This window comes from Thermobia domestica, chromosome 10, assembly GCF_964235325.1.
Source record: "Thermobia domestica chromosome 10, izTheDome1.hap1.1, whole genome shotgun sequence".
NCBI lineage: Eukaryota > Metazoa > Arthropoda > Insecta > Zygentoma > Lepismatidae > Thermobia > Thermobia domestica.
Genome location: NC_137463.1, coordinates 119,819,279 through 119,834,970, shown reverse-complemented (window position 1 = coordinate 119,834,970; position 15,692 = coordinate 119,819,279). Strand labels below are relative to the sequence as shown.

The following is a 15,692-nucleotide window of genomic DNA, read 5'->3' as shown; positions in this document are numbered from 1 at the left end:
TTGTTTTTCCTTCAACGACTACTCCTTTTTGAATTCTGGCTACATGGTAATCATACGAAAGATCAGTGAGTCTTTCCAACTATGGTACAGCTCCGATAGATTCACAATGCTCAGAGAAGAGACAAAATAGTATGTTTTCAACCTTAAAGTGAGAACCACTGGCGTTTTTACCCTGCTATGCAAAAGTAAGTGAGTACTCCAATGGGGTTCCAATGCGATCCCTAATTTCTGCATTTTAGATATATGGAAATACATGTCTCTAAAATGTAAAGAACTGATTTTTTTTTAACTGAAAACTGCAATTCGGTAAGCCTTATGGATACCGAGATATGGGAAAATAAAGAGAGATACTATAGGTATGTGGGTCTTGCATACTTGACGCTACAATTCGGAAAATGAATTAAAATATGACTAACGGCTATCAAGATGATGTCAAATAAAGGGGGACCAACACAGTTAAGAGGTTTTCGTGTTAGATTTCGCTAAAATTTCCGAAATCGGTCATGGAAAGTTAATAAACACCAGTAGCAATTTCATCTTAAAGTAATTAGATATCTTCATGGGGTGTTAGAACATCATGGAGTCTACCAAAATTAAATTTTAAAAACTTTTAAAAATATAATGTGACATTTGTAAACAGTATTTGAAATATATGTTTACCCAAAACTTCCAGCTAGTACATCTAACATCTGGAGAAACACTGAAATAAAAGTGTATGAGATCTTGAAATTTCGGAAACAATTATTGGTCGCAACAAAATTAAATAAGATGGTACTTCTATGGGTTAAATGAGTACCTCAGTACAATTTCGATCGAAAGATTAGTTCAGTCCTAGGTTTTCTTCACGCAATTCCAAGGGTTCATCGAGCTGTACAAAAGAATGAAAATTCGCTGTCAATATCTAAGATAGTAACCAAGATATAAGGAATTATATATTTTATGACGTAAAAATAGAGATCTTTATATATTTGTACTTTTGGGTCTTTCCTATAAGAAAAAAAAAATCAGAAAACTACTGTATATACCTTAATAGACAATTCAATGGGCGGGGACACAGTAGCTTAGTGGTAGGGTGTTTATCTAATCTTTTTTTTTGCAGAAACTATTGGAGTATTCACTTAACCCATAGAGATACGATCATACTTAACTCCCTATTTAATTTTAAATTAAATAAAAGGAAATGTTTCAGTGTAGCGACCCACGATTATGCATTTCAGTCTCAGGGAGATTTTGATTAAAGCAAGTGAATGTTGACAGAATTGATGGAATGCAAAGGTGGGAGGAAAGAGAGAACCCCGAGAAAACCCGCGAATACGATGTCCACTACAAACTGACTTGGCCGCGGATCGAACCAAGAACCCAATACACCAGAGGTAAGCACTCTACCACTAAGCCACTGTGCCCCCGCCAATTTAATTGTCTATTAAGGTATATACGGTTGTTTTCTGAAATTTCTTCTTCTTACAGCAAAGACTCAAAAGTACAAATCCATGTGGGTCGCTATTTTTACGACGTCATAAAATACACAATTCCTTATATCTCGCTTGCTATATTAGATATTGACAAAAAATGTTCACTTTATTTCAGAGCCCGATGAACGCTTGGAATTGTCCAAAGAAAATTTAGAGCTGAATTAATCTTTCGATAGAAATTATACTGACGAGTCTGAGGTACTCACTTAACCCATACAAGTACCATCTTATTTAACTTTTGTTAGGATCAATAATTGTTTTCTCAAATTTCAAGATCTAATACGCTTTTATTGTATGGTGTCTCTCTAGCTGCTAGATGTAGTAGCTGGAAGTTTTAGGTAAATACATATTTCTAATACTCTTTATAAATGTCAAAATATATTTTCCAAAGCTTTTAAAATGTAATCTTGGTAGATCCCATGATGTTCTTAAACTCCATGGAAATACCTAATTACTTTAAGATGAAATTGCTACTGATGCTTATTAACTTTCCATGGCCGGTTTCGGAAATTTTACCACCTAACACGAAAACCCCATAACTGTATGGATCCTCCCTTTATTTGACAATATCTTGATAGTCATATTTTAATTAATTTTCTAAATTGTACTGTCTAATATGCAAGCTCCACGTACCTATGGTGTCACTTTTTATTTCATCATATTTCGGTAACTGTTAGGCGTACCGACTTGCGGTTTCGGTAAACACACATCTCTAAGGTTCTTTAAAACGATATTAAGACATATTTTAGAATGTTTAGAAATGAGAGTTCTGCGAATATCATGGTACCCGAAAACCCCCATCAGAGCGTGTGTGTAGTGTATTTAATTGAAACTACTTTTGAGGTGGTTGTAAGCCCTCGTAATTACGTTTCCGAATTTGCCCATCTAGTACGCAAACCCCACATTTCTATGGTGTCGTTCTTTATTTTCCCATATCTCGATATTCATAAGGCTTACCGAGTTGAGGTTTTCGGTAAACAGATGTCAGTTCCTTACATATTAGAGACATACATTTCCATATATCTCAAAAATACAGATATTAGGTACCCCATGGTACCCCGAACATCATTGGGGTACCCACCAGTAGCGTAGCGTGATATTCCGAAAGGGGGATGCCAAAGTTAGTCATTTGTGCGATATAGTACTACTGCAAGCAGCAATACATAGCTATTCCGAATGGAAATATAGGGTTATACAAAATTTAGGAGGAAGCCCCCCTAATTGGAGGTCTAGAGGGGCATAGAGAAGCGAATGCGTGGATTACGTTCGAATTTAATAACCAATTGTCTCAGCTCCTTCTTGCCACTACCGTTGTGACGAGAAAACTAGGTCCCACTTTTGTATGAACCAGTATCGTTCCCTTAATTTCTTTCTGGTGGGCGGCTTTTTTCTCCACATACCACACGTCAATCTCGTTCTTTCAAAAAAAAATTGCCCCTAGAAATTAGTCATCTTGGGTCCGGAACTCAGATGCCCGTTCGTGAATATGGACCTGAGTGTATATATCATTTGAAGATGTAAATACAAAGCACTTAAACCAACTCTGGGGGCCTGTATCTGTATCCAGATACTGAAGTCAAGGGCGCAAATCTGTCTTCAACGTTCGTGGGATGGGTAAGACTGTTCCCATAATCCTTTCCTTTTTTTAACGATGTTCAAAATATTTATGAAGTTGAAAAAAATGCTGTGGAGGATTAGGGGAGCAGAGTTGTCTATAACATCGGCAGGAGGGCACATTTTAAGGCTTATTGTGGGGGGGGGGGGGGAGAAGAGACTCATATTACAGTAGATGAATCAGATTTCTGAAGTAAACCTGTTGTACTCGTATACTATATACCAAATGATGTAGATGAAATAGTGGTACATATCATTATTACAACTCAGTGCCGTGAGCACATTCTGAAATTTGAATATATGCATAATAATAATTGACATGTTTCTACTTACGCATCCACAATGATCCACATTAAAATTTTAGGACAATTGTTTTATAACAATACAAATAATGACTTCCCCAAAATTATGGAAGAAAATCAATCAGGCCTATATTTGGCGCAACAATACTCTTATCTCAGCAAAATTATGATTACCACAATAGCATTATAGGAATTGTTACAGGAATTAAACAAATAGTTGAAAATAGACTACTAATAATTAATGACAATGAAATATTAAAGAATACGATTCTTTTTAAAAAATGAAACAAGTCAAAGGACATCAGTTTCCTTTGTGGCAGTCGGGTAGAAATAATCATCATCACAATCTCAAATCGGATTATTGGGGGGGAACAAGATTGTAGGGAACATGTTCCCCTTATGTCCCCGAGATTTGTGCCAGTGACTGAAGGGCCCTGGCACAATCTTTGCGAGTGACGGGGAGTGGTGGCTCTCTTATCCTACCAGATCGGTGACCGTAATTCTACAGAATGCTTTAAATTTATGCCTGTGTCTGTGAGCTCCTTTACGATGAAGATTACAATTACGATGCATTTAGTTACGATTAAGGCATAACTATTTTAATACTATTATTTACATAACCGGCATGCTTCAAAAATGCGTTGAACTAACCATTTCCGTTTTGCTCTATTTCCTTTATATTAGGGCTCGTACGTTCTGTTCAGAAACTGTAGCTTAGTTCAAAATATATACAGTTGGAAATACTTGAATATGCCAGCGTATATCTAAAGCAAATGTTTGGTTGCAAGGGATGAGGAGGAGTGAGAAGGGAAGTATTGCGCATGCGCATTCAACAGAAAGCAGACGAAAACCCCGATGCTTTCAGTAGGCCTGGAAGCCCGAGGAAAATAGCATACGACAGGAGGAAAGACAGAAAATGTGCATCTGAGCGACGCGCATGCGTAGGTTCATCTTGTCAAAGTAAGTCGAGAGAGCGCGCCAGAAGATTGCGGTGGAAATAATTGTGATAATTACAAGCAAACAATTTATATATAATGAAATACGTACTTCTTCTTATTAACAGGGGATGCCGGGCATACCGGCGTTCCCTTACGCTACGCCGCTGGTACCCACTTACTTTTGAATGGTAATACATTTTGAGTTGTTGTTCAGCATCAATAAACACTTCATAGTTTTTCTACGTGCAACCCAAAAGTCCACACCTGACCGAACAGATTTTTTCCATTTAATCTCAAAAAGGTTAAAATATTTTGTATTGTTAAGTACAACCAAATTAAGCACACTGAATGTAACATTTTAAATATTTTCTGATTTTTGTTGCAGGTATTTCGTGTTTCAAACCAGGATTCTGCTGGAAAGACAGTCAAAAGAAGCAGTGTAGGTTGTGGCTAAAAGTACGTCCTTTCTGAAGACAGACCCAGTTGTACTTACATTATTTTGTACGAATATATAACCCTAATAAAGATACTGTACTACAAATTATTTCTTTCTTCCATAAATTATAATAAAATAATATCTCTGTTTAAAAAAATGATTGTTAATGTTAAGTCATTTTAACTCCTTTTCTCTGTAATAAGAACATTATCCCTCGCTATATTTTTTATCTTTGTGCTATTGCGATCGGACGAAGTAAAATTCTATACGAAGCACTATTATTTCAGACATGCATTAATAACTAATGTATTGTTCTGTATGTAAGACAATGTGTATACTGAACATGTCTAGCGAAGGTGTTGTTTTAATACAGAATCTATAACTCAGCTTTTCAGTAGTCAACTTTATTGGGAATCCGAAGAAAGAAGTTAAAAAAAAATGGGACTTACCAGCGTGTGTGTGTTCGAATTCTGGACTAATCCAAATTATCCAGAGAAATCATTATATATTTCTTTGTTGCTATTTCAGATGTATCCTTTATCCAAGTCGTATGAAACGGAGACTTCATACATCGCTATACTTTGTATGAACTATGTTCCGTATTTACTTAATCACTTTGTAACTTTCTCTAGTGTTGACAAGGCCGCAGGTGTCAATCGAATAGTTTAGTGTTTCACTCATGTCACCTTGTGACTAAGGTACGTCCTGTCGGTATATATATGGTACTGGGTTCAATTAGCGATAAAATACATTTTTAGCGTTAAACAAATGCAAAAATCTACACGAAATGAGATACCGTGATATGTGACTTACGGATAACACCAAGCAACTAATGGTACTGAGTGTGATTGATTTTACTAATTACTATTTGGCTAAAATCAGTGTTCCTTTAGCTATAGTTGTTTTCGTCCTCTGAATTGCAAAGTTTGAAATAACCATTTTAAATTATTGCATATATATCTTCCGAGTAATTCTGAGAATCATTGCTCTTTCTTTAAGCAATGTATGAGACTGCTAAATTGCTCGTTGCTTAAAATGTTGCACTAAGAAAGATGCATTCAGGAAAGTCCAAATTTGCAGAATGTCTAGAGCAGGGAAGAATAAATATGTTTAGTCGATGGCTGCACAACGCCTCCGCTGTCACCACGTTGTCACACAGCGAATACAGCGGACGTTTAAGAGTATTCGGCACTTACTATTAGGTATCGGTCTGGGAACTTTGGCGCATCTACCCAGTCTCCTACTTGGTGTTGCATTTTAAATGGCGAGTACTGAGTAGGAATCATCTTGTGAGCGAATACGTTTTCGGCTGACACCACACTTTTAATTATTGCGACATTAAAAAAAAAAAAAAACAAAGACATAACTTACCTGTTATTTAAAATGTACAGAGAAGTTATTTCTGGAAAATTCTATTCAGGCCTCTTGTGGTAACAACTGCACTTTAGAAGAAGATACTATTAAGGAAAAGAATGAGGTAAACTAATCTTTATATCGTACAAGCAATGGATGATAACAGCTTAATAAATGATTGTACTTAAATCTTGTTTGAGTTTGAATATAGGATTGTATAAGGCTGTGCATTTTGCATTATTATTGAAGTGCTGCAACTAACTAACTGCAAACCATATGATAAATTCTTACAGTAATATATCACATATTGATTTACTCTGTATGGAAACGAAAATAGTTTAACATATGGTTAACCTCCTTTGTGCCCATAATTTTAAAATTAACGCTTGTGTCACTTTTGAACACTTGGGTTTGCAGTAGCTTTCCAACGAATTAGCAGGAATCCTAAACTTATAGGACACCCTGCAGGTAAATACATTTCTTTGGACAGTTTCACTGCTCCAAACGAAGATTTGAAAAGTGTAGTATTGTTAATTTTATTATTATTGGCACAAAGGAGATCAACCATATTTTAAGCTATTTTTGTTTTCATACAGAGTAAAACAATATTTGACAACATTACAGTAAGAATGTATCATGCACTTTGCAGTATGTTGCAGCACTTTAATAATGGTGCACTATACGTACAATCTAGATCCTGCATATGTCCGATCCATACATTACAAGAAGGCAATACGTATTCGATACAGGTAAAATCCGTATATTTCATATGGACAACCTATTAGCTATATACATCCAATCTATACATTACATATGGCCAACCTGTACGCGACATACGTATAATCTATATGCTGCATGCAGACAGTCTGTAAGCTACATATATGCACTCTGTATGGTGCATACGGATATTCTGTATGCTGTATCTGGACAAGCTGTGTGCGACATAAGGAAAATCTGTATAATACATACGTACAATACGTATACTGTATCTAGTCGTACGTATGGGGCACAAGTACAATATAGATGCTGTCTCGGGGTTGAACGCAAGAAACATACGTACAGAACGTATATTGCATACTTCTTGAAATTATGCTCCGTCCTGATAGTCAGTGTATGTCGTCATTATTAACCCACATGCTACATACGACCCTGACGTCACAAAGCTAGATATTACCTCCGTATATACTTGTTACTGCAGATGACGTCACACGAATGACGTCATTGCACTTATGCAGACAGTACGTATAATACATACTTTTTCAGCTATACGTTTGCTGCAGGATGTTATATACGGTTGTACGTTAAGTCCAGAAACTACAGGAATTACGAATGTAACCTACGTTTTTAAGTATGCCACCTACATTTTTTTTCTCAGTGCATACTACGTGATCCGGACACGTGACATTCCATAGCCAATCAGAGATAAGTAAGATAAAGAGCTATGAATAATACTTCCGAAATATTTCGTTTTTCTACAAATTCTAGTTTTTTTTTGATTTTCGAAAATTTTTCGTTTTCTAAAAATTTAGTTTGCGATATAGTGATTTTTTTTAAAAAAAAAAAATGCTTACATTCCTATATCGGAAACCATTCTTTGACGTAAGAGACTACCATTGTCAATAATATGACTTTGAGAACAACAGTCAACGCAAAATTAAAGTAACAACATTTTTAGATGCTTGCTTTGTGAATTTTGAAGAATTTAACAGTTGAGAGTCTTCATTTTTCTCACTTTTGAACTTAAATCGAAAATGTATTGTAGTTCGGTAGGAAGTTTGTGTTTATATTACTAAGATAGTACATTAGAAGAACATTAATAAAATTCAAGAGTTACCTTTGTATTTAACAACCTGTTTTTAATAACGAGTTTACCTTGTTGCAATTTCATCTTGACTTGTTTTGTTGCGAATTCTTGGCAAGTCATGACAAAAGTATTTAGGAGAGCTAACATAAATTGTTTCATAATATCAATACGAAATCTTAGGATGTAAGATGCACACATCATGTTGTCTAAGAAATTTACAGTTGTTTAATAATTCTATAACACCATAAATGGCGAGTTCAGTGCACACAGGAATCAAGACTACCTGGATTCTTTTGTATGAATTACTTTAAAACCTCCATCTGAAACTCCTCCAGATAGAGTAAATAATTCTTCAGATGTACAAAACATTGTTAACTTTTCCATTAGTTATTCGTATCATACGAATATTATTCCTATTTGTTTCACAACTTGTTAATAATTGGACTTGATTCCCTTTTGTTCTGAGCGCCTCAAATGTAAATTCGGGAATATTCTACACAGAGATCTTTTCTGGGTACAGATTTGTAGGAAACAAGGGTGTCTGGTAACATCAATTGAACGTGTACAGTCCGCAACAAAAAACCTGCAACATGAGCATGTAAGTTTATTGTGAAATGACGATTTTTTTACTCCAAAATAAATGTGCAGAGGAGGACGCCGAGGTTTATCCTGGTGTGATTCGTGCCGCTTAGACATTATGTTGATTTCCTGCGCTGTTAGGCGTAGTCTCATTATAAACTTACATGTTCATGTTGCAAGTTTTTTGCTGCAGACTGTACCAGTTCTCTGGATGTCTACTACAGTAGCATACATACTGGTTCGGTGATGCTCATACATACTCTTGAGTTTCATGTTACAAAAAAATATAATATGAATTTATAATAGAATATATTACATAAAATATCTGATTTCTCTTTCAGTACATAGGAATGATGACATTGATAATTATTGTCCAAATAGTGGTTGCAATTATCCTGATTAAGTCTGGAAGAGAAGCTCATGACATAACTGCTAAAGAAATGATGCGTGAAACAATTCAAAATGGAGGTCTGACAGCAATCTGGGACGAATTGCAAAAGGCAGTGAGTACCTTTCTCAATCAGCCGAAATAATGAATGGTTAAACTTATTTTATCAAATGAATATTACAAATTGTACTATTCCTAACGACAGAACTTACTTGTAGCAGTAGTACTTGGGCCAGTTGAGGAGACGTTTTTCTGATGACTGTGAACGTCACGTGACCTGATCATGTGGTATGATTTCATATGGGTCGCTACTGCGCTTTAGTCTCTCATTAATACCCTTTGTTCAATGCCATCTTGATTGTGACAGGGGTATCTTGGACCAACCAATAAATTTTGGAAGAGCTACATAGGATCACTCCAAATAATTTCTATTGTTTATTCTTAATAAATGTACTTTATGTTAAATGTACACTCATGTCCAAAATAGTGCTCTCAAACGGGTCGGGTTACGGGTCAGGTCAACTCGGGTCGGGTTGTCGGGTCAGGTCAGCTCGGGTCGGGTTATCCGGTCGGGTCAGTCGGGTCAGCTCGGATCGGGTTGTCGGGTCGGGTCAGTCGGGACGGGTTGTTGGGTCGGGTCAGTTCACTTTGGTCAACTGCGTTTAGGTTGAGCTTAAACTCGGCTGGAGTCGAAAACTGCTGTTTTTCACTAACTAACTAACTAACTCTATGGCCTATGGAACCCGGAGGTTCAATGCCGCATTCACAAAAGCTCTCCACTGACTTCTATTCTTGGCTAACTGCATCCAGTTTCTACTTTGTATTCCAATCTCTGCGAAATCCATCTTAATATTGTCCTCCCATCTGCGCCTGGGTCTTCCTAATGGTCGTTTTCCGATTGGTCTTCCTGCCAAGACTTTGAAAGCGTTTCTACTTTCTTCCATTCTAGCTACATGACCCGCCCACCTAAGCCTCCTAGACTTCACGACCCTAACAATGTTGGGTAAACCATATAAATTATGTAGTTCCTCGTTATGAAGTTTCCGCCATTCCCTAATTAAAAATAGCAATTTTCAATTGATTTTATAGAAACCATAAATCTATTTTGAACACTTGCAGCTAGTGCTTTTATGGTAAATGCTTATTTTTGTACTTGTGTGTACTTTAATTTTTAAATGTGGAAGATTGATTTTACCAATCGACTGTAATATTAATATCTACGTCAATATGCAGTCTGGATTTAGAACAAAATTAGAAAGAAATATTGGATATGGACGACCAAGCCCAAGCAGTGCTGCGGTGGCTCAGTGGTAGAGAATTCATCTCTGGTGCATGGTGTCCATGGGTCGATCCCAGCTTTTGCTAAGTAGGCTTTGTGGTGGAGAAACGCCGTGTAGTGGGTTTTCTCGGGGTTCTCCTATTTCCTCCCACTTTCTTCATTCCACCATTTCATTCATTTCTCATGGTCACCATATTCCTTAGCCTCGGTGCAGAATCGAGGGACCTTAAACTGAATATTTCATTTTATCTCACCAAGCCCAAGGACATCGATACAAGAACAAGATAAAGATTGATATGCAAGACGAATTGCATAGTAATCTTGCTCTTGGCCTTGTTTTGGTGATCATCAAGTAGCGATGAGCGTATTTTCTTTCTTTCCGTATAGTATGAAAGACCATAATCAAAATCACACTTGGTCTTCATTTGTACCGATGAGGCTAGATTTCTTGGCTCTTGTATAGCATGAAAGACCACCAAGACTACGAAATGCAGGACCAAGACTTGACTGCAAGACAAAGAATAAGACGCAGTATTGATGACCAAGACCCACGGAGCGAATTATTTGAATTTCATTTGTTGGGCTGAAAGTGATGAAATAAAATTAGTACTTTATAATTAATTATCATACTGTATTTTTAAATTTTAAATTACAAAATTCATATTATGTATCTTCTTACGTGCAACTATATATACTGTAAAATACGTTTTAATTACCGAGAAAGAAAAATCAAAGTGGCACGGATCCCGGAATCATAAGAACCTATTTTGGAATGAAAGTTGAAGGGTTGGAAAAAATCACAGGTGTTCTCCTGTTTCCTCAACTCTTATCATTGTAGTTAAACGATTTCCTTTTGTCTCCGCCAAGAGACTCTTGCTACTGCCTTCCGAGAAGACCCCCTGCCGTCCGAGCAGGTGAGAACACTGACCTTGAAGAAAAATTTCGTCACATAGAACTAAAGCAAGAAAAAAAAATTCTCCCACGTCGGACATTGGTATCAGTTATAAAAAGAAATAACTAAACCTCAAAAGTGCCAAATATTCATTAAGATATATATACACAAATCCCCCGCTTGATCTAGCTAGTGGTTAACGTGTAAGACTTCGGTACATCTGGTCCGGGTTTAATTCCCAATGGGAGTGCATTTTGGCGTTCACCCAGTGTCGTGCCTATAGTGCTCTCAAACGGATCGGGTTGACCCGACCCGACCCGGATCGGGTTGTCGGGTCAGCTCGGGTCGGGTTGTTGTGTCAGGCTACTCGGGTCGGGTGAGTCGGGTCAGCTCGGGTCGGGTCAATCGGGTCAGCTCAGGTCTGGTTGTCGGGTCGGGTCAACCGGGTCAGCTCGGGTCGGGTTGTCGGGTCGGGTCAATCAGGTCGGATCACGGTTCGGGTCGGGTCGTTCTACAACCCGACCCGACCCGTTGAGAGCACTAGTCCAAAATGATTGTCGCATATCTATAACTGTCTTCTTGTAAGAATATAATTTGATAATGATTTTTGCAAGATACTTTTTAATACTCATACTATGTGTATAATCGGTAAATGTATATTTGTGGTAAATTTCATAGGAAAAAATTATAAATACGAAAATTAGAATGAGTAAAACAAAATGTTGCTAAATGGACAAGAAGGTTCTATTTTCGTTTTATTGTTCTTATTTAATGCTCTTTTGACATGAAATTTGCCACATACATGTCTTTGCCGATTATACACATACTAACATTGTAAGAAATACCGGGAGAATTCGTTTTCAAATTATATTCCTACAACATACTTATAGACATGCGACAATAATTTTGGACATGAGTGTACCTCTATAAGTTTGGTTGGTTCCTCTCGTTTCTTTTATAGGTAAAAAGCTAAAAAATCACATTTCGGAGATTTTTTTAAAATATATTATCCTCTTTGATGAGACTTTATTAAATTATATGGTTATATGCGGAAACAAAGAGGTCTACTCCCTTTCATAAACTACATTACGGAACCCCTCTTAAATTTGGGGAGAGGTGGTAGGAACATCCCTTAAATTTGGGTAAATGTCAAAAACTAAAAATTAGAGAAAACTAAATGTACTCTAGGAACAAATATATATTTGAGTAAATTTGGTTGCTCTAGCTTATCTCCTTTTGTAGGAAAAATGTCAGAAATATACATATGACCATGTGTTCACCATACGGTCCGTTATTTACCTAATTTGTCTTTGCTGAGCCTTCATGACATTATATGTTTATATGGTTGAGTATAGGTGTTTATTCTCTTTCATTATATATGGTACGTTGTTGTTCCTATTTTAAATTTTGGGAGGTATACACAGGACATTCTTAAACTTCGGAAATTGCAAAAACTAAAATTTCGTATTTTAATATAGGGCCAGGGTATGTACCTTGGTAAATTTACATGGCATATCTCGTTAATTTTTATGAGTGAAAATTGTCAAAATTCAAATTTTGAAGGTTTTTTATCAGCCCAAGTCTTAAATTTTGGATGAGGTACATAGGACCACTCCTTAAATTTGGAAATTGTCGAAAAAAAGGATAAAAGTAAGGTGTACAGTGGGCCAAAGAAATTCTTGAGTTACAAAATCCGTGACATAGGCAACCTAACTAAAGCCTGCTCCAACATTAATTACGCCTGGCTGTAGCTACCAAAGCAGCTTGAAGTTCCCCCCCAACTGTTAAAAGCACAAATCGTAAAGAGCGTTTTCGTGCAGAAGTAGAGTGAAACGCTGGGTGACGAAATGACAAAGGGAGTCTTTGGATACTTATACTCACAGTACTTCTTGTTTGTATGATATATACGTAAAACGATACACAGCAACTTGAAAAAATATACGGATATCAGAGGCGCTGATGAGAAGATAACAGTCGGTGGACTTCGTCAATGTTATAAGTAACTAAAAAAAGGATTATATACACAAGTTTATTTAGTTCAAATAACTATACATATCCGCGTATCAAATAATATACGGGTACATTATGCGGTACATATGGTAGGTTATTTTTTTTTAACTAACTCAAAGCTTTGCACTGAGTTTTGAAACTATTAACAATAGTCCTATCTACAAACCAATTAAAAGTATGGATGGATCATTTGGGAGGAAGAACCCAACCCCCAATGAAAATTTTGGGGGTATAACAGAGCCTGAGCTCCTAGGTTCCGGCGCTACTAATTCATAAGTAATATTACTTCGAAAGAAGAAATTGTTGATTTCATTATTCATTAAATAATTTTTGAAAATGCTAACTACTAGTAATTTATCTGTAAATATTAAAAATGTAAAATTCGATAACACTCAAACGAGTTGGAGAAATAATCCGTATTAAAATAGGCCTATTTCCCATTAACTTGCAAACATAACTGAGGGTTCATGATTTGTATATTTGTGAAATTTTACACATTGAGACACAAAGAGAAAAGGGGAGAATATAGTGTCAATAAACAACGATTCAAAAATGCACGAAATTAACGGATAATATCAAATATAGAACCATCAACAGAATTAACGCTGTAACTCGTTTTCTCCATTCATTTTCCTTCCTCTATTTTCAAGATTACATAATCACTGAATTTCTCCTCTGGAGATTATCTTTCATTAAGCAGCATCCAACTGGAGCTCAGAGTTTAAAGGAAACATTTTAAAAAGGTTGAACAGCGAAGGCGGAATTCGAACCCGGGACGCCAGATTAGAAAACTACAACTCTAACCACTCATCTAAAGAGATAATTCTTTCGGCACGCCTAAATAAAGACCCTTTTCTGCTCGCTCAAAACAGTAGCTTGTTAATAGTCAGATTGTTTGAAAAAAAAAAAAAACAAACGGGAATATGTAATTGACTCAGAGTATTATATCACCGTATTCAGGACATTATCAACATTACAGATTTTTGAAAACAAAATACAAAACTCCTTTATTATGAATCAAATACGACGCGTGTATTATACTCCTAAACAAACTAAAGACAAATCAATTGCTGCGTAGTAATCGTTATTAAGTGGTCAAGGTGCCCGACCAGTAATCTGAAGGTAGAGGAATCAAATCGAATCCACGAACGACTAGTACTTTTTTTTTTTAATTACAATTTTTGGTGGTGATTGGTCGGCAATGACACACGTTTTATTTTCTTTTGATATTTTAATACTCGAATGTTTCAATACTTGAACTATCAAATCGTTAGGAATAATAATAATAATAATAAACTAACAATAATTAATATTATCTCATAGAAGATTAAAAGTTTGTAGCTTATTATCGTTCAAGGCATAACATTACAACCAGAAATGTAATATTTGGCAAGAATCGGTTTTGTTTAGTGTTGCTCACAAGAAGAGGAATTTCTCATCTCGTTTCTCATACAAAACAAACATAATTGAGACGAGAGTTAATATTTTATATTTAAGACGGGACAAGGCTAACTCAAATTATCGTCTTGCTTTGGATATGGAAATCGAGACGAGACGAAAAGTATCGTAAACATTTATCTTATATCTCGATTCTCGAAATAGTGTATGTCCATTCTTTAAGTAAAAATTGCTTTGTAGACTGAATCTTATACGCTATTTTGTTACTTTGTATTTCTCAGATCATTGAATATATTATGGTCTGTGTAAGTATTTTTATAACAAAGCTTTTATAATTACTTCTACATATCCTAAAAGTTAGTTTATTATATGCCTTAGTGTTCAGTGATATTCAGTTATTTTTATTACAGTTATTTTCCTCAAAACGTACAGCAGAATAATTTCTACATGACGTTTTGGTTTAAAATTTTAGTAGTTGCGGAGGCCTGTCCTGGAGGTACAGACACCCTTCCGTAATCTTGACTTATCTGAAAGTTGCCTAATTTTAGGCCACTTTCAAAATTTTTATACCATTATTATTATTATTATTATTAGTGAAAATTTTAGCCCTCAATATTACGTCCTATTGCAATGTAAATAAGCGTACTGAAGTTGATAGGAAAAGAAAAGGAAAGGATAAGAGATAGTGATAGAGAAAGCATAAGAGCGATTAGTGTCCGAAAGGAAAGAGAGGGGAGAAGACGGCCCAAGCTTCTGGACAATATTAATATCGAAACTACGGATGCCTAAGCAGAAATTAAGTAGGATTTGTATTTACCACGATACATAGTAACACGCTTTATTTGGCTAAAAGAATTTGCATTATGTATGCGTTACATTCATATTTTAACAAAATATACATATCAATATAAGAAAGAATAGTTCCTATTTAGAAATTTTGGTTGAACGGTTATATGAAACGTGTTTGAAATGGCGAACGAAAATATTATTATTTCTGGCAGTAGGAGTAATAGTGGAAGACGTTCGGAATAATTGCTCGGAAATAATATCGTTTCAGACACATTTCTGACTCATACTAAGCAGGAAACATGACTCTTAGGGGTCGTATTCATGAATTGTTTGCTAAACACGTTACGTTTTTCACCATAGTACGAATCAAGATTGTAGACAGCGAGGCTAGCGAGAAAAACAGGCTACGGCGCTACGTAACAACACGAGTGTGACGTC

The 15,692-nt window shown here is 36.0% G+C and overlaps 1 protein-coding gene across 2 annotated transcripts in view; it reads left to right on the top strand.

Annotated features, from left to right (window-relative positions):
• LOC145662075 (leukocyte surface antigen CD53-like) overlaps positions 1-15,692 on the top strand; it is a 101,804-nt gene that overhangs the window by 46,095 nt on the left and 40,017 nt on the right. For both annotated transcript variants that reach the window (XM_081727413.1, XM_081727412.1), the window contains one exon: positions 8,840-9,001. In XM_081727413.1, coding sequence (XP_081583539.1) covers positions 8,840-9,001 — 162 coding nt within the window. The remainder of the gene's footprint in view (positions 1-8,839; positions 9,002-15,692) is intronic.